Source organism: Chanos chanos, chromosome 3, assembly GCF_902362185.1.
Source record: "Chanos chanos chromosome 3, fChaCha1.1, whole genome shotgun sequence".
Classification (NCBI taxonomy): domain Eukaryota; kingdom Metazoa; phylum Chordata; class Actinopteri; order Gonorynchiformes; family Chanidae; genus Chanos; species Chanos chanos.
This window is the reverse complement of record NC_044497.1, coordinates 48,827,899-48,854,527: the sequence shown is the minus strand read 5'-3', so window position 1 is coordinate 48,854,527 and position 26,629 is coordinate 48,827,899. Positions and strand designations below refer to the sequence as shown.

General features: G+C 38.4%; 3 protein-coding genes across 3 annotated transcripts; all 3 read left to right on the top strand.

Annotated features, from left to right (window-relative positions):
- The first annotated feature begins 1,214 nt into the window (after positions 1-1,214).
- Positions 1,215-5,755, top strand: gtf3c5 (general transcription factor IIIC, polypeptide 5). Its single transcript, XM_030767971.1, has 11 exons — positions 1,215-1,457; positions 1,830-2,028; positions 2,116-2,314; positions 2,545-2,740; positions 3,134-3,238; positions 3,493-3,607; positions 3,717-3,797; positions 3,975-4,060; positions 4,149-4,231; positions 4,473-4,615; positions 5,481-5,755. Exons 1-11 carry the CDS (start codon positions 1,215-1,217, stop codon positions 5,645-5,647), a joined length of 1,617 nt encoding a protein of 538 aa, XP_030623831.1. The 3' UTR covers positions 5,648-5,755.
- Positions 5,756-7,046: 1,291 nt separating this feature from the next.
- LOC115807107 (bile salt-activated lipase-like) lies at positions 7,047-10,036 on the top strand. The gene is made up of 7 exons (XM_030767969.1): positions 7,047-7,185; positions 7,291-7,418; positions 7,538-7,648; positions 7,990-8,101; positions 9,121-9,268; positions 9,562-9,759; positions 9,848-10,036. The coding sequence occupies exons 1-7, from the start codon at positions 7,047-7,049 to the stop codon at positions 10,014-10,016; spliced, it is 1,005 nt and encodes a 334-aa protein (XP_030623829.1). The 3' UTR covers positions 10,017-10,036.
- A 4,585-nt stretch (positions 10,037-14,621) lies between these two features.
- LOC115807106 (bile salt-activated lipase-like) lies at positions 14,622-22,365 on the top strand. Its single transcript, XM_030767968.1, has 11 exons — positions 14,622-14,627; positions 16,463-16,568; positions 16,708-16,827; positions 18,893-18,912; positions 19,354-19,513; positions 19,619-19,746; positions 19,866-19,976; positions 20,318-20,429; positions 21,449-21,596; positions 21,891-22,088; positions 22,177-22,365. Exons 1-11 carry the CDS (start codon positions 14,622-14,624, stop codon positions 22,343-22,345), a joined length of 1,278 nt encoding a protein of 425 aa, XP_030623828.1. The 3' UTR covers positions 22,346-22,365.
- Positions 22,366-26,629: the final 4,264 nt, after the last annotated feature.

The window sequence follows — 26,629 nt, the reverse complement described above, 5'->3', positions numbered from 1 at the left end:
AGGGCACTTTTACCTCTTCGCATTATAGTTAGACCACAGTTCATGATCCGATATGCAGCTTTAAAAATATGTATTAACTAAAAACATGCTGATGTGAAACAGGTTGCGACTCAGACCTTCGAAGCAGTCTAGAAGAAGACCGACAGTTAGTACTGCTAGTACGGTGCCCCTACCCCCAACCCCCAAATTCGAGCTAGACTTTAGTCCTAAATAGAAACACCTCTTAATACTTCAACTCGCTAACGTGTCACGGTGTCAACTGACGTCAACATTCTACGTATTACAACCGAGACACTTCGAAACAGACACACGAACACGTTGTAGTCGTACAGAAGTTTTCGAGTGTAATGTTAGTAATAATAATAATAATAATAATAGCAACAACAATAATAATAATAAACACAAAAGCTTAACTTACTGAGATCCAGCAAACAATGCTTCAGAGACATTTATCACATTCAGGCTGATTATGTAATTTGGGATAAACATTAATCATTCACTTACAGCTTTACTGACTGGCTAATGCGTGTATTACATTTTCATTCCAACTACCACAATGTATTACACTTTCAGTTAAAGTACCATTAGTACAGCGGTGGACACAGAAGCGGCTATGTAAAGGTTTCTTCACTAGCTAGGCGGGTAACCACCCCACTAACAACATGCTAACTGGTTATCCTTCAGGCCTGAAAAGATGCAAACTATGCACCAATTCACAAACAAATCAGTCCAATAACTTACCTAAGACTAGTTATTTTTCAGGTCTGTCCATTTATCAAGGGAGTGATTCTTGTGCCACTCAAACACCAAGCCGCCATACTGATTTCTGTAAGAAAACAGAGGGGGGACTGGGTAGCGGCGTTTATTTTCAAAATAATAGCCCCAAAGAAACCAGTCTCCTAAATTCTGAGAGGGTAGTGCACATATGATGAATCGCCGAGTATATTGTTCAGCTGTTGCACATTTAAACGCAGTATCACCTATTCCAAAATCCATACATTCGTATGGGGATAAACACATCACTGTTGAAATACTTACGAGGATGACTAAGTGCATAATTAAATCATGTAAATGCCACCGGAACCATAGTCTGCCACACTGCTTTCTGGTCGGATCTTAAAGGACTATGGAAAGTTGCACACTTGTCATAGCAGGCAAGTGGGATTATAACTTTTAAACAGGAGAATTTATAATATTTGTTAGAACTGAGGGCGATGGCTGCGCCTATGGATGGCCCCCCACTTTCTTCAGCGCGAGAGACTGATGAAACCGCACATGTAGTGGATGATGCCCCTGGTACCTCTAGTGCAACGACAACCTCGATGCCAGCTGTGTCCGGCAGCACAGCAACGATTGCTCTTTCGGAGGCAAAACTTGTTTGTGTAGAATATCCAGGATGTGTCACCAATGTAGAAAAAATGTTGCAAACAGTTGGGGGAGAACAGGGAGTGTCAAAGGTGATCTTGTGTCAATACTTTAAAACTGTTAGCAACAAAGCTTTCCTCTCTTCTCCTGTCTTCTCACGTTGCCTTACTTTGCTCTTAGTTTTTTTTTTTATCAGGGTTATAGCTAGTTTTGGTAAAGGGCATGTCAGAGTTATTGGGGGTGTCATGCTACTGCTTGCAAACAATCAAATGCATATTGACCACAGGATTTCCGAAGTCAAGCGTTACCGTATCAGATGGATATTAATTAAATACGGGTTATTGCAGTGTTACACCGGTTTAATGTGATACTTTAGTGTAGCCTATGACCACGGAAGATGTGATAAGAACAATAGAACTCGTGCCCAAACAGAATTCTTGGTCAATTTAACACTTTTTTAACAGACCTATGCAGAATCAGTAAAACGACTGGAGCTTCGATTTCGGCCTCAGGATCCTTTCTGTCACCCAGTGTGTGGAAATCGGTATTCCTCCACTAACCTTCTCCTCCGAGTGAGGCGGAGAACCCGCAAAGGGAACCGCGCAGATTCCCAAATCACCATGGAGATCCTAGGACTAATAGGAACAACTTATAAATTTCAAGGTTTGCCACCTAAATCGTATACCATTAAAGTTTCTTAACCAACTCCGTTTGATATCACAATTAATGAGAACTTCCCTCACTTTTTAGGCATGGCAGACTTCCAGTATCTTGCTGTTCACTCACAGCCAGATGGCTCGCAGATGTCTTTATATAACAAGATTATTTTGCGCCAGCCTGAAAAGAGGGAGTTCTTCGACAATGACGTGCCCCTCTTCATACCACCTCCCATCTTCTCTCGCCTGGACAGTGCTGTAGATTATTACTACCGACCAGACATCCAGCATAAGTAAGTATGAGAATTGTCTGTCTCTCTTAAAAAGAAAACTGACTAACCATCTGAGGCATATTCAAAAAGCCCAGAAGGCAGCTGTGCAATTAGATATAAACTTTTGTAATGTGTAATGGACATCTCATTGGACCTAATGCCTTTTACCACGGTGAAAGTTGTTGCCAATGAGTGCAGGCCTCATGACCTGTTTTCTTAGGTTTTTTTTTAAACACAAACGACTCTTACAGGGAAGGCTACATGCCACCAGTCACATCCAAAGAGCACCTTATTGGCATGAGTCGGGCCCGCCGCCCGCATAATGCTATTTTTGTCAACTTTGATGACAAGGAAGTGCCATCAGAACCTCTTGAGGCTGCCAAACTGAACTGGAGGAAGATATGCCACCACCCAAGTGATGTCAAGGCTGAGGAAGAAATGAGACAGGTTTTGTTCTCAACAGCCCTTCTCCCATAATTCACAGCTACTCATACCTACCTTGGTCCTGTCAGATGCACAGTTAGCACCTCACTAGAATGCGGTCCTTTTGTTAGCCTTACGGGTCATTTGTTTGTGCCTTTTAAGCATACAAATAGAATATCTGATGGACATCAGAACTGCTTTAGTTCTTGCCTACTAGTCAGTTATATTATGGTAGGATCTACTCTTTATTGAAATGCCAGATAATTACAAAAAATATGGACTACAGATAGATGTTGATACATATATCAAAATCTTGATATCAACAATGCATGTTTTACTGACTGCACCTTAGTCTCTTCTGTTTTTTTCTGAAAGACATTGGGGTGCACTGGTTCATTAATATATTGCATTCCACAGTTGTTTGAAAAAAGGCCCATTTGGTCCCGCAATGCTGTCAAGGCCAACATGGACATCCACCCCGAAAAACTGAAGCTTCTTCTGCCCTATGTGGCCTATTACATGGTGAGTCATGGTCTGGGGTAAATGGAGCACACAGGAGGAGAGAGAGAGAGAGAGAGGAAGAAAGAGAATTTTATTATGCAGAAAAAAAATCTCATTGACATAAATACAAAGACAGCAGTGTAGACAGGGAGCCAGTACTGGTGAAAATTATAATGGGATATTATGTTACAGGTGTAAAACGACTGGTCTTCGTGTCATTCTCACTTTCTTAACTTACTTTACTGTAAGTGTGAGTGTATGTGTATGTGTATCAGCTAACAGGACCATGGAGGAGCTTGTGGGTAAGATTTGGATATGACCCAAGAAAAACCCCGGAGGCAAAGATCTACCAGGTGTTGGATTTCCGGATCCGCTGTGGCATGAAGCATGGTGAGGGCATAACACAAACATTGTAGTCATGTTGCATGTTGTTCATTAATGTGTTTATTACAAATTGTTCTCATTCTGGCTATGTATCTTTGCTAAATGGTCCCTGCAGGATACGGTGTGAATGACATGCCAGTGAAGGCCAAAAGAAGCACTTATAATTACAACCTACCAACCACGCTTAACAAAGCAGGTCGGTAACCGCATTGGTTTAAGAAATACTTCAGAAGCACAGGCAAAATGACTTAGACAGCAAATGATTTTATCAGAATTGGTCTGAGCTGACAGTACAAAAAAAGGACGCCTTATCTCGTTAAAAGTCGTATAACGTGCGTAAGAATGTGCCAATTTTGCCATTTCATGAACATAGGACCACAGCCTGCTAGCCTGAAGGAGATCACCAAGGAAAGTGCACCTTCAATGCCCAAGCCTGCCGTACCAAGATACAAGCTAAAGGTATGCTGTCCTAAGCTTTATATTGGCTTACTCAGCAGAGTCCAACACAGGCAAATAGTGATTCTTTTTCCTTTCTCCTCCGATCCAGGAATCAGCCTATATATTCCGTGAGGGCATGCTCCCACCCTATCGCCAGATGTTTTACCAGCTCTGCGATCTGGAAGTAGACAGGTAATTTTTGTTGTTGTTGTTGTTGTTGTTGTTGTTGTTGTTGTTGTGCAAGTACAGACAAATGCTTTTTATGCTTTGATGTAGGTTCTTTTTCTTGGTCTTGTTGTTCTTCTTCTTCTTTCTTCTTTCTCCTTCTTCTGTTGCCAAAGTGTAGTAGTACAAAATTAGAGGAAATGCAGGAACCATTAAGGTCTTCACAAAGGAAGGAGGGTAACTTTCTGGTTGTTCTGCTGTCTTTCAGAATAAAAACAATCATCCACCGGAATGATGGGAAGGAGGAAGAGTGTGATGAGCGTGATGGCTGGTGTCCGCCCCGCACTGCAGATGAGCTACGGGATATTATATCTGGCATGATTACCCAGATCGTACGTGCCAAAAGGCCAGGTAAGGTCATAGGAGTAGATAGAGGTTGTCAAAGGACATTCATTGTTGTTGGTGACAAATGAGTATAACTGAATAACATTAGTTAATGATCTAAAACGTGTCTGCAAATCAGTTCCAAAATATCATCATCAAGTAAGTTCCCATATGCCACCCAGTTACCTGTAAGTCCTCACCAAGCGTTGTGTTGCTTGTTGGGTCAGATGAATGTAATATTCCCAAAAATTTAAAATAGGCCTATGTGTATTATTGCTGATTGTATTTTGGGAAGGTATTTTGTGCAAAGCAGACATATTCATTTATTCATTCATTCCTTCATTCATTCTTTTTTGTGTGTATGTATTTATATTTATATGTATGTATGTATGTATGTATGTATTTATTTATTTATTTACATGCATATGTGCTTACTTACTTACTTTCATAATTATTAATTTGTCTGCTTGCTTACAAGAAGGAGGAAAATCAGTCCCAAAAAAAACAAAACAAAAAAACACTGGCTTTCGTCGATGAAGACCAGACAGATCTTGAAGTTTGAGTTATTCATAGGTTTGGCATGAACTACAGTCATTCTTAGCCTGATTTGGATAACTCTTACCCTGAGCACAACTGTTTCTTTTGGCTTAAACTTTTGATTAGCCGGTTATTGTTTTTCTTCCATGTGCAACTTTAGCTTTCCCTTTGGCTTTGCGACAACCCGCTGGGTGTCAGTTGGATGGCTTCCAGTTGTCACATATAGAATTGCATGAGTGTACATTCCCATTAAAAGTTGACTTGTGTTTGTGTGTTTATTTGTGTTTGAAGATGTTTCCATCAACCTGTGATTTGAGATCTCTGGCTTATTTACATGGTTGTGTGTTTACTACAGTGTCGTTAAGCTCGAGGCCCAAACGTGTTTCAGCGGGGCGTAGAAGAGCTGACAGTGGAGAGGAGGAGGAAGAAGAGGAAGATGATGACGATGATGATGACGGGAACTATCAGCCCTCTGAGGGGAGTGACAATGAGATGGAGACAGAAATGCTTGATTACATGTGAATCTAAACAGTAACTGATTCATTTCAGTTGAATAAGAAATTTACTGGATTTTGCTGGAAAATTGACTGGAAAATGCAGCATATTGCAGCGTAGTGTTGACTGCGAACTGTTCCCTTTGGTTATCAGCACTGAATAAGGTCTTGTGTTTTTCATGTTTTGAGAAGTGTAAATAAATGCTTTTGAATGTTGTTGAGAGAATTTGAATACTTTCTGAGTCTCTGAAGTGATGTAGTAGTTTTAGTCCTTTTTGTTACCTGTAGAATTGACAGCAAAATTCACAAAGCATGGATTGTTCACCCACTAATAGGGAACATGAACTGGGTTTAGAGCAGGGGTGGGCAAATCCAGTCCTGGAGGGCCGGTGTCCTGACGGTTTTTATTTTCACCTCTTAGCTACCTGTTGATTTTCACTTTGAAAACAGGTGTGCATGCTCTTCAGTCAATCAGAGACTGTATTTAGTTGGTCGACAAGAAAAACAGCAAGACCATGGCCCTCCAGGACCGGAATTGCCCACCCCTGGTTCAGAGCGTAGTGATACAAGTCAGTTTAACCTTGTTAAAGATGAGCAAAGAAAACAAATGAAAAAAAGGAGAAACACAGTAGAGTTGAATTAAATTTAGACTATCAAGCTTTTGGAAAATACTCTTATTTAGATAATATAACAGTAACATTTCTCTGTATCCCAAACTTTTACACCCCTGTTTTTAGTGTTTTAAACTGTACAATTGTGGCACGTGGTCAGATACACATACACTCTGTGTGTGAGCTGGTGAGTGTACACTACTAATCGGGCAGAAAAGGGTCAACTAAGTTCAGGTTCAGTAAAGGCCTGAAATAAAGCTATGATAATTGGGTATGGAAGAGTGATATGGACAAGATTTGTATAACTAGGCAGAGAGAAAGTTCAGCTGTCTTACACCAGTCTCTTGTTGGCAATGATGACTGTGGTTGTGCTGGGGATACTGATCGCTGCAGCCCTCTTCCCAGGGTCTATATCGGCCACTACTGTAAGTCATCAACAGTCATCAACGACTATTTTTATAATCAGCAGTTATTGAAATACAGCTTCATGCAACACCTCTTTACTGGGTAGTGAGGAAATTAATATCTTATATGAACATAAAAAACTTAAATGAACTCAAACATAATATAAACTCAGTAATTTAACAGAAGGGATAAAATAATAATAAAAGTCTCCGTGATTGCACACACACTGTGAACAGTGAGCAGTGAATTCGTCTCTGCATTTAACCCATCCAACACACCAGTAGTGAACACACAACAGACGCAGGAGCAGTGGGCAGCATTCCTCTGCGCCCGGGGAGCATTGGGGTTAAGTGCCTTGCAGGAAATATGGAAATATGGAAATATATGTAGCTCATTTACATGTGCAGTATCATGTGGACAATTAATTATTTGAACAATTACTTGTACAATGGTGAGGAGATTGCTGACAGGGGCAATGTGATTGTGGTGTCTTCAAATTATCACCTTGGCCCTCTTGGATTCCTTAGTACAGGGGACTTACAAAAACCAGGTATGTACTGCCACCTATTGTACACGCCACTTGTAACATTTCACCAAAATAAGGACTTGGGTATCTTAATTCTATATAACTGAATTTCCACAAACTGACCTACAGGAAACTACGGACTCTGGGATCAGCATGCAGCTATTGCTTGGGTGCACAGGAACATTGCTGCCTTTGGTGGAGATCCTAACAACATCACTGTCTTTGGAGAGTCTGCTGGAGGAGCCAGTGTCAACTTCTAGTTACAGATCCTTCTCTCTTGGGTCAGGCTCATATGGTGTGTAGATTTCTTTGATCTATGCCTCTGTACTCCTCTGTATTACTTCTGTGGTGTGTGTGGTGTGTGTGCCCTCCCACGCAGATAATTTCCCCCAAAAACAAAGGCTTGATCCGGAGAGCTATCTCACAGAGCGGCTCTGTTTTCTGCCCCTGGGCCATGAATACAAATCCAAAAGCACTTACTATGAAGGTAAGCAAACACAGTTTAACTGGAGGTTTAGATTATATTTTTGACTAAACCTCAGCCAATCCAATCTACAACATGTTACTCATTCTGAGCATTTAACACCAAACTTGAAATTCCATTGCTTTTCTCTCCTTCCTGTTGATTAAAGTCACAGGTCAGTTTCCCGTAGAGCTCATGGCACGACATGCTAATGTTTTAATGTTACTCTATGATACATCAACGTATGGACCTTTTGTTAATCACTGGAGCATAACTTAATTTTTTCAATCCAGACTCACATCTATTTAAGACAATAGCAGATGGGACATCTGCTGTACTGTGTTATTAAACTCATTATTATTAAGCCCTTATTAAGCTCCTCCTCCCTCATCCTGGCAGCCAAAGTGAACATGATCGGCACTGCTTCAATTGAGTACAATTCTCCAGTGACTGTAGTGTGTACAGTTGTATTCAGTGGTAAACCACAGTGTTGTAGTGCTCGAGATCGGTCTTGAAGGTCTCGGTCTGGTCTCGGAATCGACCGCATTTTTACTCAGTCTTGTCTCGTTCTCAGACACAGAGGACTCAAGATTTTATTTCAAGATCGGTTAAGACCACAACTGTTGCGATAACCACGGTGAAGTTAGCTTGAAATTAGACATTCGCCTGACATTCACCACATAGCTAGATCTCTATCTCATTGAAAGTTATATAAACTACTTACAGATTATGTTATCCTGCCTTGTAGTCAGCTGTGAAATTATAAATAATTTTTCAAACATGACATTAAATGCAAATGAATGACAATCTAATGTACGTTGTTGCGTTGTTGTCAGGCTAAGTCCTAGTGACCAACCAGAGGATGTAGACATTTCATTTAATCTTTCATGTCAATAACACCCTGGTATTGATGAAATAAACATAAAAATACAGTTTTAAAACTTCTCAGAAATTTGTGAAAACAGATTATATGTCAAAAAAACACTTTTTGGGGTCAATCTTAAAGGTCCTAGTGACCAACCAAAGGATGCAGACATTTCATTTCATCTTATTTGTCAATAACACTCTAGCAATGATAGAAATATACACATAAATGCAGTTGTGAAAGCTGTCAGAAATTTGTGAAATTAGAAAAATGTGAGGTCAGAAATCATCTTGCACAGAAAATGGCTTTTTATGAACTGGATGGTAAAACAGGGAAAAGGAGTGCTGAATAAATATGGTTAACTGTTAGTGTTTGTTTGTATGTAGGTGTTTTTATGGGAATGTGGATCTTTCAGATCAATTTGAGAAGTTCCTATGGTTTGCATGTTTCACATTTTATCTTAAGTGAGTCATGCAGTGTGGGACTTGCACTGGTCCGGTCCTGGTCTTGATTTGGTCTCGCCCTGCCTTGGTCTTGGTCTTGGCTTGGTCTCAACCCCTCAAAGTGTTGGTCTTGTCTCGATCTTGATACACTGTGCTCTGGTCTTGGTCATGACTTGGTCTCGGTTTAGGTGGTCTTGACTACAACACTGATACAGAGGGATGGGCTAATTACCCTACTTGGGATGACATCGAGAGGACAATTGTGGACATAGAGACAGATTACATCGTTTTAGTGCCAGCCCAGACTTCTTTGCACCTCCATGCAAAAAATGCCAGGCTTATAAGCATCAGTATCTCTATACATTGTTCTCTAAGCCACCAAGTGTATATTTAACTTGATGTATTTTTAGAAAGATTTTTAAAAACAGACAGTTATATCTTGAAAGCCGTGTAAGGAGATACTTATTTTCATGTTGTGTTTCTTACTTAAGGTTTAGAACTTCACACAATAGCATTAAACTTCATGTCATGGTAGTTCTTGTCTCCAAGCATTAAGTGATATACTCATCATTGTTCATTCAATCTCATCTCCTCAAGTTTAATCAATACAAAACTCTCTTTCTCCTCAGGACTGCTCACGCCTATTCATACAAGTTTTCCGAGCCCACTCTTATAGCAACATACCCATACTGGGTGGCCACTGATCATGCTGAGGATCTACAGTATGTATTCGGAAAGCCTTTTAGCTCTCCTTTGACTTATTTCCCGCAACATCGAGATGTGTCTGGATACCTGATTTCCTACTGGACCAACTTTGCAAAGACCGGGTAATGAACTAGAGCTGCACAATACCTTCCTCAGAATTGTTCAATGTAATTGTAGGCTTATTTTTCCTTCCATTTTTACATCTTACAGGGATCCCAACAAAGGGGGGTCAACTGTCCCTGTAACCTGGCCCACCTACACCACCTCTGGCCTCAAATATCTGGAGATCAACAGCAGAATGAGCAGCAGCTCTGTCAAGCAGAGACTGAGGACTCATTATGTCCAATACTGGACCACCAACTACTCCCGCTTCCCCTGAAGAGGGCTCTGATGGATGAGTTGATCATACAGTAAAATAAGATAATTATCCATCCTGATCAACTAGTTTCTTGAAAAAGTAAAAGATCCCTGAAGCTCAAGAATTTTGAGATACATAAAGATATTAAATGTGAATATTTAATTTTCAGTCATTACAAGGATCAACTCTACTAAAAGGTTAAGTGACAATCCCTGATTTTGAAGCAAGTAGTACAAAAATATTACATTAAAGATTTTGTGTGTTATAAATAGTTTCTTACATATGTGTCTGAACTAGTCAGTTATTATTAAGCAAAACCTTTAAAGGAGTTTTTTGCCATCCAGTTAAAAATCGGCTGTTTTCAGAGTCCAAACTGTACAGCAGCACGTGCTGACGCAGTGGGTCATGGCCATGTGCAGTTGTGACATCACAAGCACAGGAATTCAGATCAGGCAGTAGAGAGGCTTGTACTGTTTACATAGATCACATGGCTGTAGGAGAAGAATGCACGTTTTCATACTTTGACAATGTTTACATAGCACATTCATCTCAGTGAATTCAAAGGGGCAAGGAAAATCATGAATTCCATTCTATGGCACCTTTAATGCACTACAGGCTGTACAGACATGCCTCAGGGGGGGCGCCAGGTGGAACAAACTGTAACTTGCACCACTGTCTATTCACAATAAATGGAAGAAACCACGCCTTTAAGCATTTGGGGGGTTTTGTCGCCATTTTCCCATTGTACTGAACTCGTACCAAACTGTGATGTCTAAAACGTGGTGTGAACCGAACCGTGACTTCTGTGTACTGTGACACCCACTACAGTGCCAAAGTTGACAACTTCACATAAAACAAATAACTGTTTAATTTAGTAGCACAATCTTAAATATTCTTTTAACCTATGGCCACAGCAGTATTATATAGATTCAGGCCATGTTTAAGTTGAATGAAACTCAAAATAGCCTTTCATTTTTAGTCAAATTTATATTTAAAATTCACAAATAGGCTGGCTGATGTAACTGGCAAGCTGACAATGCATTGCTCCATTTTATTGCAATCTTTGTCACCCATTTAATCTCTCATTCACCACAATGATGACATATGACATACAAAAGTCAGAACTAAAATATAACAAATAGAAGAATGAAAAGTTCTTGTTCACAGAACAGTAAGAACTGACACAGCTCTGGGTGAGCATTAAAAACTCTATATACACTTGACTTTCACAGTGTGAGTGATGGGGATTGTGCAAATGCATTTGAATAAGTGATACTTCGACATATCAGAAAAATGTAGATGTGGATGCTTTGACATTTTGACAACACTAATCTTTCACAGAGAAACAATAAATATTCAATGTTTATAAAGCTCAATGCCAAATCAGAAAACTTGCACTAAAGGTCAATGGATCCACTTCAAAATTTAATCATGAAGATGTACAAAAGGCAACATATCAAATCTCAAGTAGAGCGAAATGATGGTTGTTAAAAAAAACAGAGAACCTTTAAACGCTCTTAAAAACAGAACAGTTGGAGACATGAAATCAGCTGCAGAATGAGCTAAAAGTACCAGCGCAAAGTGTGACACTAAACAAACCTACAGAGTGAAGGAAATACAGCAGATGTGTTTGTGTTTACAGAAATGATAAGAGATTAGTGCCCAGAAAATGGAATGGAAAAAAACTGTAAATTGTAATCCGCCGTCCAGAGTGAATGCATACAATGGAAATGACAGTAAACATCACGAAGACAGCCAAATATGTTGGTAAGACTTACTAATCATGGACACATTTGTATAGCAGAAGATGAATCACTATCGCGTGCAATTATATCCATAGCCAGGACCCTTGTACCATTCAACTGTCTAGAGAAGACTCATATCAGATTCATACAGTTATATCAGAGGCTCATAAAGATGGCTCAGTTAAGTCATTCTGGAACTGGTTCTGTCTGATTCATTAAGATCCCAGACAAGAGACAGTTGCAAAATGTGAGTGTTTGAGGAAAAACTGTCAAACAATCAAATGAGCTTGTCTTGCAGTTCAGTAGTCATGAGACCAGGACTAATAAAATGCTCTGAGGATGTATGCCCAGAAATTTGTTTAAAGGAGGGATTTTAAACATTGTCTCATAACTTTCAGCATAATGTAGCCACTCAGAGGATTTCTATCAGTTTAGATGGAGGCACAACTGGCACTGGTAAGAAAATGAATTAACCAACCAGATTGTTGGCTTATAAAGGCTAAAACATCACATGTGAGACATACAAAATGTTTCAAATTAAAGGCCTACTTCCCAAGCTAGCAGGCAGTTAGTATTTCAGAAAGTTTGGATGCTGTCAGTGGATTCTTGAATGAACAGATATAATCTCTTCTAGAGGAAGATGCAAAAGCTTTTAAAATGGCTTGAAAATCCATGGACATCTTTATTTACATGAATATCATTTTATTCTTTGTACAAATTATGAAAACTTATGATGCTACATTCAAGTGAGTGATTGAGGCTGACAGTTCTATGTTAGAGTTTGGCAGTAAATCATTGTATTCACAGATTGTATCTGCTATGTCTTTGGTAGGGGCCTTGTCAGCGACCTGTTCTGCAATCATTTTCACATTGCTGTCAAGTCGATCCACATAATGGTGAGAAAATCTGGATCAATTTAAGGATGTGACTGAGAAGTGTGATCAGTGACAGTGCTAAATAAACTGCTCAACACATTGATTGACAGAGAACATCAAAGTGTGACTATCACAGCACAGCTATTACTCCCAATGATAGAAAGCTTGATAACCACATAAACTGCTGAGATCCATCAGCCTCAGTCAAGGGTACCATGGTCTCTTCAAATATTGTGTGTTGCAAGAACACTGTCTGGTGGCCAGACATTAACATGAAGAGGGTTGTGAAGGCATAGCTTAAGGAACTCATGTTCTGGCTCCTACAGTCTCTTGGCAGTAATAAACAGCCTTGGACCTTCATATTCTTGCCTGAGGAACAGACAGTCATTATCAATGGAAGCACATGATGGACTCTGAGACAAGTGTATGTAAGCCATAAAGAATCCTCATGGAGTTCAATATTCCAGGAACGGTGCTGATAAGAAACAATCTTTAGTTCTCTGTGGGAATATTTTTCTGCAGAGTAAGACTTTTTACATGAGATTGCAAATGTTCAAAACACTGTTGTGCTACACTAAGTTTACATGTTATCCAGCTAAGCTGGCTGTTAATCACAGAGGCACCTGAAAGACCCTGAAGCTCAAGGTCATGGGACTCTTAACAGGTGTGCCAGTGATCACAAAATCTGAGTGGGTACTTCTCACTTTGATGTAGAATGGAAATTCATATTTACAGGATAGAATAGCCAGCCTACCCAAATATTTTACTTCCCTATATGACAGTAAAAATGTCATGGAATAATGTTACTGATATATTGAGAGGCTCAGTAAACCAGATGTGAAGTATTTGAGTTGGATTTTGAGAAAACCATGTACTGCATACCCCTGAAAAACAGCCTAAATATGAGGAAAAATGGGAATACTTAATGTACAGTGCAAACCTGAGCCCCATGTTTCTGTATCTTATTTTCCTTTTTACATGCATTGTTCACTACAGTCTGTTAGTAAACACAGACTCAACTGTTGCATTGTTCTGAGAGTCTCCTTATTACATGCAAGTTTTCCAACTTTTGTTTTACGTGGAATCAATATAATTTAAATGACTCTTAAACTAAACTGCAATTTCAGAATGATTAGAGTGAAAAAGAATTATGAGTCACTGAAAAAATTTTGAAAAAAAATTTACCAGTAGAAAGAAACATATTACCTAGCGATTGCGATGATAATCACGCCTGGTGATTATCATGAATAGCATGATTATGATTATTATTAGTGTTGTTGGTGTTGGTGGTGGTGGTGTTCTTGGTCTTCTTGCTGTTCTTGTATTTTCTTTTTTTCAAGTATAAGCTTATGTGGGCAGATCAATGTTTTACCACAGAGTCTGCCAACAAGTGACTTTACTTTCTGAATTGTGATAGTCTGGTAAAATATTCAAAGTTTAATTAATCGATTTGTGTGTAGGAACCCAGCAGTTATACTATACTATACTTACATAAGATATTTCATAAATAGTCATAAATACATTTGCTAAAAATAGAATACATGAGTGAACCAAACTACTTAAATCAGTAATATAGTCAAACAGAGAAAGGCAAAATATTTTTTGCATCTAACCAATCCATAACATTTTTTTTTACAAACTATGTGTATTGGTTTTAGCAATATTACAATTGACAGTACATAGTACACAGTAACAATGGAATTGTGCACACATGAGCAAACAAGAATATAGGTAATGCCAGTGTAGGGCCTGCAAGAGACTGAAATGTTGTCACATTATATGCTATTAATATGCAGTGTATTTAATTCAGCTGCAGCACAACTGCGTTGTTCATTTGTTTTTGTTTTTGTCTTTTTTTCATTTAAGCTAGATTTACATACAGCTACACTGTTTGATCAGCTGGGGCAGTCGAATGCACTTGAAGTAAAGAGTAGTTAATAATAGTAGTGGAGAAGAAAGTTTGCCAATAAGTGGCAAGTGATAAGTCATGCATCTCTGATTGAGAAATGTCGGTACAAAAATAGCCTCCTGCTTCAAACAAAACAGCATCAAAGTAGTGAATTGAATGTTAACCTGAAGACTGCCACCTCATGTTACCCACTGGTTAATGAAGAATTAAAGTTTCAGATTGTGTTTAAGTTCACGCACATCAGAACCTTACAGAGGAATAAAACAACAAACTCTTTCTACATCAGTGTCTTGTCAAGTTGATGCCGGGTATAATACCATGCCAAAGTTGGCAATGAAGAATTGAGAAATGAATATGACCTTCGGAAAACGCTGGACCAGTTTTCAAAGAGTACACACAAGTTATGTAAACTCAGGTAGATATACACACATACAGACATAGTACACACTTACAAAGTAAAGACACAAAACAGAAATTAAAATAAATAAATTCAGAAAAAGGGTTCTTTGAGCATACAAAATGCTTTGCTCACAATGAAGGCAGCAAGGAAGTAGATCTATACATTATTATCTCAGTTCATTGTCAGCCCTCACATGGTGTGCAGGTGACACAAATGATCTAATGTAAAAATTTATAAAGTAGGTTATAAAGTGGCAGAGGGGAACTGGATTGACTTCAAGTATTCAAGATGGGGATTCCATATCTTGTAAAGTTTTGAAGTGGAGCCATGCAATGTAGTTCTCATCTTCTCTAGCTTAGAATAGCATAAAAGATCTCTTAACCAGTGAAACACTGTTGGTGGGGTGGATGATTTCCATCACAATAAGATTGATCTCCTAGCTAATAGAGTGGCAAAGGCTATGAAAAAAAAAATCATCATCTGAATTAGGGGCATAAACATTAGTTAGGATAACTGGGATATTATAGATTTTATCAGCAGGCACTATGATAAATCTTCCACTGGGATCAGGTTTGGCACTTGATAGGATAAATGGCATAGATTTACGTATGAGAGCTGCAGCTCCCCTTGCCTTACTATTGTAAAGTGAATGATACGGTTGACCAACCCACGTTTAATGTACCCTAGGTTGGTGAATATTTTTCAGGTGGGGTCCCTGTAGGAAAACAATATGTGTCCTTAGACTCTGAAGGTGGTGAGGTACTTTACTGCGCTTAACTGGTTTGTTCAGCCCCTTGAAATCGCAGCTAATGAATCTGAGCAAGTGCCCCTCACACTGCCATGCTGAATTATTTTGTGAGGTCATGCATCAGGGGTAATAACATAATTTAACTATTACTTGTTATCTTTTGTAATATCTACTCACTCTTTTTAAATTTCAGTATCATGGCTGTTTTACTTTCTTTGTTCTGGCAGGCATGTGATCATTCATCTATTTCCATCTTTTTTCCATACAATGTTTTCTGCAGTCTTCCCAATGGTGTTTATTTGACTCATCTCTCATACCACCCAGGCTTTGACAAAGCCTACTTATTATATAATGATCCATTGAAATAATGATAAATGATGCATGGAATAATATGTAGATGACATGACTCCAATTTTTTTTTTTCCTTGTCATCACAAAATAACAATCAGTTGTTTGTTCAAGATCTCAGATTAATTATCCTGTTATCACAACCTAACAAGTAATTGTTTTCTGGAGAGTGCAACATAATTTTTTCTTTTATTATAATTTTTTTTCAATTGTTGACCAACGCTTTAGACTTATACAGTGATATATTTGTGAATATTTAAATTATGAAAGTTTAATTCACAGATAATGCAGACATTTATTAGAGTAAGCAAATTTATTAGATTATAAAAACATCACTTCAAACCTCCTACACTGAGTCAGACTATTACAATCTTGAGAAATCACAATGATCTCATGAAAACAATGAATTGTTATGATGGGGTAATGGCATGATTCATTCGAGATCTCAAAAAAACAATCAACTATTACGCCGTGTGTCTTCAAGGGAATCCCATTTGCTGCACTCCCTGGAAGGTTTGAGAAGCCTAAACCTCACCCTGGCTGGGATGGTAAGTGAAACTTCAGAGGAGGATAGCACTTGAACTAACCACCTAACCATCAATATGCTTCCAATTGCTTCGTTCCGAAGGCTTACCATCTATGCAGAGCGCAATATTTAGGGTCTGATTATCACTTTTTGACCTCCAGGTGTTCTGAAGGCGACAGAATTCAGAAAGAGGTGTTTGCAGCCAAACTTGCTCCAGACTGACACGTATGGTAGCGAGGACTGCCTCTATCTTAATATCTGGGTCCCTCAGGGCTCACAAGGCACTGACAGTTTTTTGCCTCAATAAACTGCCTTTCTTGACAGGGATATGGACTGTAATGAGGTTTTATTTCTCCTCCATTTTTAAAATAATATCAGTCATTTTCTAAGAGTTAAATGTAAGATTTTTGATTGTATACAGATGCTTCAGATTAAAAACAATCATCCACCAGAATGATGGGAAGGAGGAAGAGTGTGATGAGTGTGATGGCTGGTGTCTGCCCTGCACTGCAGGTGAGCTATGGGATATTATATCTGGCATGATTACCCAGATTGTATGTGCCAAAAGGCCAGGTAAGGTCATAGGAGTAGATAGAGGTCATCAAAGGAAATTCATTGGTCTTGGTGACGGATGAGTATAACTGAGTAACATTAGTTAATGGTCTAAAATGTGTTTACAAATCAGGTCCAAAATATCATCATCAAGTAAGTACCCATATGCCACCCAGTTATCTGTCAGGCCTCACCAAGCATTGTGTTGTTTGTTGGGTCAGATGAATGTAATATTCCCAAAAATTTAAAATAGGCCTATGTGTATTATTACTGATTGTATTTTGGGCAGGTATTTTGCGCAAAGCAGACATATTCATTCATTCATTCACTCCTTCTTTCTTTCTTTCTTTCTTTCTTTCTTTCTTTCTTTCTTTCGTTCTTTCTTTCTTTCTTTTTTGTATGTATGTATGTATGTATTTATTTATTTATTTATTTATTTATTTATTCATTTATTTAAGTATGTATGTGCTTACTTAGTTACTCAGAACTATTAATTTGTCTGCTTGCTTACAAGAAGGACGAAAATCAGTCCCAAAAAAAACACTGGCTTTCGTCGATGAAGACCAGACTTATCTTGAAGTTGGAGTTACTCATAGGTTTGGCATCAACTACAGTCACGCTGGGCCTGATTTGGATATCCTTTATCCTTTGGCTCAAACTTTTGATTAGCCGGTAGTTGTTTTTCTTCCATGTGCAACTTCAGCATTTTCCTTTCCTTTAAGCCTCTTTGAAAAGATTAATGGGAAAAAACTGTCAGGTGTCACATGGATGGCTTCCAGTTGTCACATACAGAATTGCATGAGTGTACATTCCCATGAAAAGTTGACCTGTGTTTGTGTGTTTATTTATGTTTGAAGATATCTCCATCAACCTGTGATTTGAGATCTATGGTTTATTAACATGGTTGTGTGTTTACTAAAGTGTCATTAACCTCGAGGCCCAAACGTGTTTCAGTGGGGCATAGAATGGCCAACAGTGGAGAGGAGGAAGAAGAAGAAGAGGAAGATGATGACAATGATGATGATGGGAACTATCAGCCCTCTGAGGGGAGTGACAATGAGATGGAGACAGAAATGCTTGATTACATGTGAATCTAAACAGTAACTGATTCATTTCAGTTGAATAAGAAATTTACTGGATTTTGCTGGAAAATGCAGCATATTGCAGCGTAGTGTTGACTGCGAACTGTTCCCTTTGGTTATGAGCACTGAATAAGGTCTTGTGTTTTTCATGTTTTGAAAAGTGTAAATAAATGCTTTTGAATGTTGTTGAGAGAATTTGAATACTTTCTGAGTCTCTGAAGTGATGTAGTAGTTTTAGTCCTTTTTGTTACCTGTAGAATTGACAGCAAAATTCACAAAGCATGGATTGTTCACCCACTAATAGGGAACATGAACTGGGTTTAGACTGTCGTGAGACAAGTCATTTTAACCTTGTTAAAGATGAGCAAAGAAAACAAATGAAAAAAAAGAGAAACACAGTAGAACGGAATTAAATTTAGACTATCAAGCTTGTGGAAAATACTATACTCTTATTTAGATAATATAACAGTAACATTTCTCTGTATCCCAAACTTTTACAGCCCTGTCTTTAGTGTTTTAAACTGTACAATTGTGGCACGTGGTCAGATACACATACACTCTGTGTGTGAGCTGGTGAGTGTACACTACTAATCGGGCAGAAAAGGGTCAACTAAGTTCAGGTTCAGTAAAGGCCTGAAATAAAGCTATGATAATTGGGTATGGAAGAGTGATATGGACAAGATTTGTATAACTAGGCAGAGAGAAAGTTCAGCTGTCTTACACCTGCCTCTTGTTGGCAATGATGACTGTGGTTGTGCTGGGGATACTGATCGCTGCAGCCCTCTTCCCAGGGTCTATATCGGCCGCTACTGTAAGTCATCAACAGTCATCAACGACTATTTTTATAATCAGCAGTTATTGAAATACAGCTTCATGCAACACCTCTTTACTGGGTAGTGAGGAAATTAATATCTTATATGAACGTAAAAAACTTAAATGAACTCAAACATAATATAAACTCAGTAATTTAACAGAAGGGATAAAATAATAATAAAAGTCTCCGTGATGGCACACACACTGTGAACAGTGAGCAGTGAATTCGTCTCTGCATTTAACCCATCCAACACACCAGTAGTGAACACACAACAGACGCAGGAGCAGTGGGCAGCATTCCTCTGCGCCCGGGGAGCATTGGGGTTAAGTGCCTTGCAGGAAATATGGAAATATATGTAGCTCATTTACATGTGCAGTATCATGTGGACAATTAATTATTTGGACAATTACTTGTACAATGGTGAGGAGATTGCTGACAGGGGCAATGTGATTGTGGTGTCTTCAAATTATCACCTTAGCCCTCTTGGATTCCTTAGTACAAGGGACTTACAAAAACCAGGTATGTACTGCCACCTATTGTACACGCCACTTGTAACATTTCACCAAAATAAGGACTTGGGTATCTTAATTCTATATAACTGAATTTCCACAAACTGACCTACAGGAAACTACGGACTCTGGGATCAGCATGCAGCTATTGCTTGGGTGCACAGGAACATTGCTGCCTTTGGTGGAGATCCTAACAACATCACTGTCTTTGGAGTGTCTGCTGGAGGAGCCAGTGTCAACTTCTAGTTACAGATCCTTCTCTCTTGGGTCAGGCTCATATGGTGTGTAGATTTCTTTGATCTATGCCTCTGTACTCCTCTGTATTACTTCTGTGGTGTGTGTGGTGTGTGTGCCCTCCCACGCAGATAATTTCCCCCAAAAACAAAGGCTTGATCCGGAGAGCTATCTCACAGAGCGGCTCTGTTTTCTGCCCCTGGGCCATGAATACAAATCCAAAAGCACTTACTATGAAGGTAAACAAACACAATTTAACTGGAGGTTTAGATTATATTTTTGACTAAACCTCAGCCAATCCAATCTACAACATGTTACTCATTCTGAGCATTTAACACCAAACTTGAAATTCCATTGCTTTTCTCTCCTTCCTGTTGATTAAAGTCACAGGTCAGTTTCCCGTAGAGCTCATGGCACGACATTCTAATGTTTTAATGTTACTCTATGACACATCAATGTATGGACCTTTTGTTAATCACAGGATCATAACTTAATTTTTTCAATCCAGACTCACATCTATTTAAGACAATAGCAGATGGGACATCTGCTGTACTGTGTTATTAAACTCATTATTATTAAGCCCTTATTAAGCTCCTCCTCCCTCATCCTGGCAGCCAAAGTGAACATGATCGGCACTGCTTCAATTGAGTACAATTCTCCAGTGACTGTAGTGTGTACAGTTGTATTCAGTGGTAAACCACAGTGTTGTAGTGCTCGAGATCGGTCTTGAAGGTCTCGGTCTGGTCTCGGAATCGACCGCATTTTTACTCGGCCTTGTCTCGTTCTCAGACACAGAGGACTCGAGATTTTATTTCAAGATTGGTTAAGACCACAACTGTTGCGATAACCACTGTGAAGTTAGCTTGAAATTAGACATTCGCATGACATTCACCACATAGCTAGATCTCTATCTCATTGAAAGTTATATAAACTACTTACAGATTATATTATCCTGCCTTGTAGTCAGCTGTGAAATTATAAATAATTTTTCAAACATGACATTAAATGCAAATGAATAACAATCTAATGTACGTTGTTGCGTTGTTGTCAGGCTAAGTCCTAGTGACCAACCAGAGGATGTAGACATTTCATTTAATCTTTCATGTCAATAACACCCTGGTATTGATGAAATAAAAATAAAAATACAGTTTTAAAACTTCTCAGAAATTTGTGAAAACAGATTATATGTCAAAAAAACACTTTTTGGGGTCAATCTTAAAGGTCCTAGTGACCAACCAAAGGATGCAGACATTTCATTTCATCTTATTTGTCAATAACACTCTAGCAATGATAGAAATATACACATAAATGCAGTTGTGAAAGCTGTCAGAAATTTGTGAAATTAGAAAAATGTGAGGTCAGAAATCATCTTGCACAGAAAATGGCTTTTTATGAACTGGATGGTAAAACAGGGAAAAGGAGTGCTGAATAAATATGGTTAACTGTTAGTGTTTGTTTGTATGTAGGTGTTTTTATGGGAATGTGGATCTTTCAGATCAATTTGAGAAGTGCCTATAGTTTGCATGTTTCACATTTTATCTTAAGTGAGTCATGCAGTGTGGGACTTGCACTGGTCCGGTCCTGGTCTTGATTTGGTCTCGCCCTGCCTTGGTCTTGGTCTTGGCTTGGTCTCAACCCCTCAAAGTGTTGGTCTTGTCTCGATCTTGATACACTGTGCTCTGGTCTTGGTCATGACTTGGTCTCGGTTTAGGTGGCCTTGACTACAACACTGATACAGAGGGATGGGCTAATTACCCTACTTGGGATGACATCAAGAGGACAATTGTGGACATAGAGACAGATTACATCTTTTTAGTGCCAGCCCAGACTTCTTTGCACCTCCATGCAAAAAATGCCAGGCTTATAAGCATCAGTATCTCTATACATTGTTCTCTAAGCCACCGAGTGTATATTTAACTTGATGTATTTTTAGAAAGATTTTTAAAAAACAGACAGTTATATCTTGAAAGCCGTGTAAGGAGATACTTATTTTCATGTTGTGTCTCTTACTTAAGGTTTAGAACTTCACACAATAGCATTAAACTTCATGTCATGGTAGTTCTTGTCTCCAAGCATTTAGTGATATATTCATCATTGTTCATTCAACCTCATCTCCTCAAGTTTAATCAATACAAAACTCTCTTTCCCCTCAGGACTGCTCACGCCTATTCATACAAGTTTTCCGTGTCCACTCTTATAGCAACATACCCATTCTGGGTGACCACTGATCATGCTGAGGGTCTACAGTATGTATTCGGAAAGCCTTTTAGCTCTCCTTTGACTTATTTCCCGCAACATCGAGATGTGTCTGGATACCTGATTTCCTACTGGACCAACTTTGCAAAGACCGGGTAATGAACTAGAGCTGCACAATACCTTCTTCAGAATTGTTCAATGTAATTGTAGGCTTATTTTTCCTTCCATTTTTACATCTTACAGGGATCCCAACAAAGGGGGGTCAACTGTCCCTGTAACCTGGCCCACCTACACCACCTCTGGCCTCAAATATCTGGAGATCAACAGCAGAATGAGCAGCAGCTCTGTCAAGCAGAGACTGAGGACTCATTATGTCCAATACTGGACCACCAACTACTCCCGCTTCCCCTGAAGAGGGCTCTGATGGATGAGTTGATCATACAGTAAAATAAGATAATTATCCATCCTGATCAACTAGTTTCTTGAAAAAGTAAAAGATCCCTGAAGCTCAAGAATTTTGAGATACATAAAGATATTAAATGTGAATATTTAATTTTCAGTCATTACAAGGATCAACTCTACTAAAAGGTTAAGTGACAATCCCTGATTTTGAAGCAAGTAGTACAAAAATATTACATTAAAGATTTTGTGTGTTATAAATAGTTTCTTACATATGTGTCTGCACTAGTCAGTTATTATTAAGCAAAACCTTTAAAGAAGTTTTTTGCCATCCAGTTAAAAATCGGCTGGTTTCAGAGTCCAAACTGTACAGCAGCACGTGCTGACGCAGTGGGTCATGGCCATGTGCAGTTGTGACATCACAAGCACAGGAATTCAGATCAGGCAGTAGAGAGGCTTGTACTGTTTACATAGATCACATGGCTGTAGGAGAAGAATGCACGTTTTCATACTTTGACAATGTTTACATAGCACATTCATCTCAGTGAATTCAAAGGGGCAAGGAAAATCATGAATTCCATTCTATGGCACCTTTAATGCACTACAGGCTGTACAGACATGCCTCAGGGGGGGCGCCAGGTGGAACAAACTGTAACTTGCACCACTGTCTATTCACAATAAATGGAAGAAACCACGCCTTTAAGCATTTGGGGGGTTTTGTTGCCATTTTCCCATTGTACTGAACTCATACCGAACTGTGATGTCCAAAACGTGGTGTGAACCGAACCGTGACTTCTGTGTACTGTGACACCCACTACAGTGCCAAAGTTGACAACTTCACATAAAACAAATAACTGTTTAATTTAGTGGCACAATCTTAAATATTCTTTTAACCTATGACCACAGCAGTATTATATAGATTCAGGCCATGTTTAAGTTGAATGAAACTCAAAATAGCCTTTCATTTTTAATCAAATTTATATTTAAAATTCACAAATAGGCTGGCTGATGTAACTGGCAAGCTGACAATGCATTGCTCCATTTTATTGCAATCTTTGTCACCCATTTAATCTCTCATTCACCACAATGATGACATATGACATACAAAAGTCAGAACTAAAATATAACAAATAGAAGAATGAAAAGTTCTTGTTCACAGAACAGTAAGAACTGACACAGCTCTGGGTGAGCGTTAAAAACTCTATATACACATGACTTTCACAGTGTGAGTGATGGGGGTTGTGCAAATGCATTTGAATAAGTTATACTTCGACATATCAGAAAAATGTAGATGTGGATGCTTTGACATTTTGACAACACTAATCTTTCACAGAGAAACAATAAATATTCAATGTTTATAAAGCTCAATGCCAAATCAGAAAACTTGCACTAAAGGTCAATGAATCCACTTCAAAATTTAATCATGAAGATGTACAAAAGGCAACATATCAAATCTCAAGTAGAGCGAAATGATGGTTATTAAAAAAAACAGAGAACCTTTAAACGCTCTTAAAAACAGAATAGTTGGAGACGTGAAATCAGCTGCAGAATGAGCTAAAAGTACCAGCGCAAAGTGTGACACTAAACAAACCTACAGAGTGAAGGAAATACAGCAGATGTGTTTGTGTTTACAGAAATGATAAGAGATTAGTGCCCAGAAAATGGAATGGAAAAAAACTGTAAATTGTAATCCGCCGTCCAGAGTGAATGCATACAATGGAAATGACAGTAAACATCACGAAGACAGCCAAATATGTTGGTAAGACTTACTAATCATGGACACATTTGTATAGCAGAAGATGAATCACTATCGCGTGCAATTATATCCATAGCCAGGACCCTTGTAATATTTCAACTTTCTAGAGAAGACTCATATCAGATTCATACAGTTATATCAGAGGCTCATAAAGATGGCTCAGTTAAGTCATTCTGGAACTGGTTCTGTCTGATTCATTAAGATCCCAGACAAGAGACAGTTGCAAAATGTGAGTGTTTGAGGAAAAACTGTCAAACAATCAAATGAGCTTGTCTTGCAGTTCAGTAGTCATGAGACCAGGACTAATAAAATGCTCTGAGGATGTATGCCCAGAAATTTGTTTAAAGGAGGGATTTTAAACATTGTCTCATAACTTTCAGCATAATGTAGCCACTCAGAGGATTTCTATCAGTTTAGATGGAGGCACAACTGGCACTGGTAAGAAACTGAATTAACCAACCAGATTGTTGGCTTAAAAAGACTAAAACATCACATGTGAGACATACAAAATGTTTCAAATTAAAGGCCTACTTCCCAAGCTAGAAGGCAGTTAGTATTTCAGAAAGTTTGGATGCTGTCAGTGGATTCTTGAATGAACAGATATAATCAAGTGAGTGATTTTCTGCAGAGTAAGACTTTTTACATGAGATTGCAAATGTTCAAAACACTGTTGTGCTACACTAAGTTTACATGTTATCCAGCTAAGCTGGCTGTTAATCACAGAGGCACCTGAAAGACCCTGAAGCTCAAGGTCATGGGACTCTTAACAGGTGTGCCAGTGATCACAAAATCTGAATGGGTGCTTCTCACTCTGATGTAGAATGGAAATTAATATTTACAGGATAGAATAGCCAGCCTACCCAAATATTTTACTTCCCTATATGACAGTAAAAATGTCATGGAATAATGTTACTGATATATTGAGAGGCTCAGTAAACCAGATGTGAAGTATTTGAGTTGGATTTTGAGAAAACCATGTACTGCATACCCCTGAAAAACAGCCTAAATATGAGGAAAAATGGGAATACTTAATGTACAGTGCAAACCTGAGCCCCGTGTTTCTGTATCTTATTTTCCTTTTTACATGCATTGTTCACTACAGTCTGTTAGTAAACACAGACTCAACTGTTGCATTGTTCTGAGAGTCTCCTTATCACATGCAAGTTTTCCAAATTTTGTTTTACGTGGAATCAATATAATTTAAATGACTCTTAAACTAAACTGCAATTTCAGAATGATTAGAGTGAAAAAGAATTATGAGTCACTGAAAAAATTTTGAAAAAAAATTTACCAGTAGAAAGAAACATATTACCTAGCGATTGCGATGATAATCACGCCTGGTGATTATCATGAATAGCATGATTATGATTATTATTAGTGTTGTTGGTGTTGGTGGTGGTGGTGTTCTTGGTCTTCTTGTTGTTCTTGTATTTTTTTTTTTTTTCAAGTATAAGCTTATGTGGGCAGATCAATGTTTTACCACAGAGTCTGCCAACAAGTGACTTTACTTTCTGAATTGTGATAGTCTGGTAAAATATTCAAAGTTTAATTAATCGATTTGTGTGTAGGAACCCAGCGGTTATACTATACTATACTTACATAAGATATTTCATAAATAGTCATAAATACATTTGCTAAAAATAGAATACATGAGTGAACCAAACTACTTAAATCAATATAGTCAAACAGAGAAAGGCAAAATATTTTTTGCATCTAACCAATCCATAACATTTTTTTTTTGGTTTTAGCAATATTACAATTGACAGTACATAGTACACAGTAACAATGGAATTGTGCACACATGAGCAAACAAGAATATAGGTAATGCCAGTGTAGGACCTGCAAGAGACTGAAATGTTGTCACATTATATGCTATTAATATGCAGTGTATTTAATTCAGCTGCAGCACAACTGCGTTGTTCATTTGTTTTTGTTTTTGTCTTTTTTTCATTTAAGCTAGATTTACATACAGCTACACTGTTTGATCAGCTGGGGCAGTCGAATGCACTTGAAGTAAAGAGTAGTTAATAATAGTAGTGGAGAAGAAAGTTTGCCAATAAGTGGCAAGTGATAAGTCATGCATCTCTGATTGAGAAACGTCGGTACAAAAATAGCCTCCTGCTTCAAACAAAACAGCATCAAAGTAGTGAATTGAATGTTAACCTGAAGACTGCCACCTCATGTTACCCACTGGTTAATGAAGAATTAAAGTTTCAGATTGTGTTTAAGTTCACGCACATCAGAACCTTACAGAGGAATAAAACAACAAACTCTTTCTACATCAGTGTCTTGTCAAGTTGATGCCGGGTATAATACCATGCCAAAGTTGGCAATGAAGAATTGAAAAAATGAATATGACCTTCGGAAAACGCTGGACCAGTTTTCAAAGAGTACACACAAGTTATGTAAACTCAGGTAGATATACACACATACAGACATAGTACACACTTACAAATTAAAGACACAAAACAGAAATTAAAATAAATAAATTCAGAAAAAGGGTTCTTTGAGCATACAAAATGCTTTGCTCACAATGAAGGC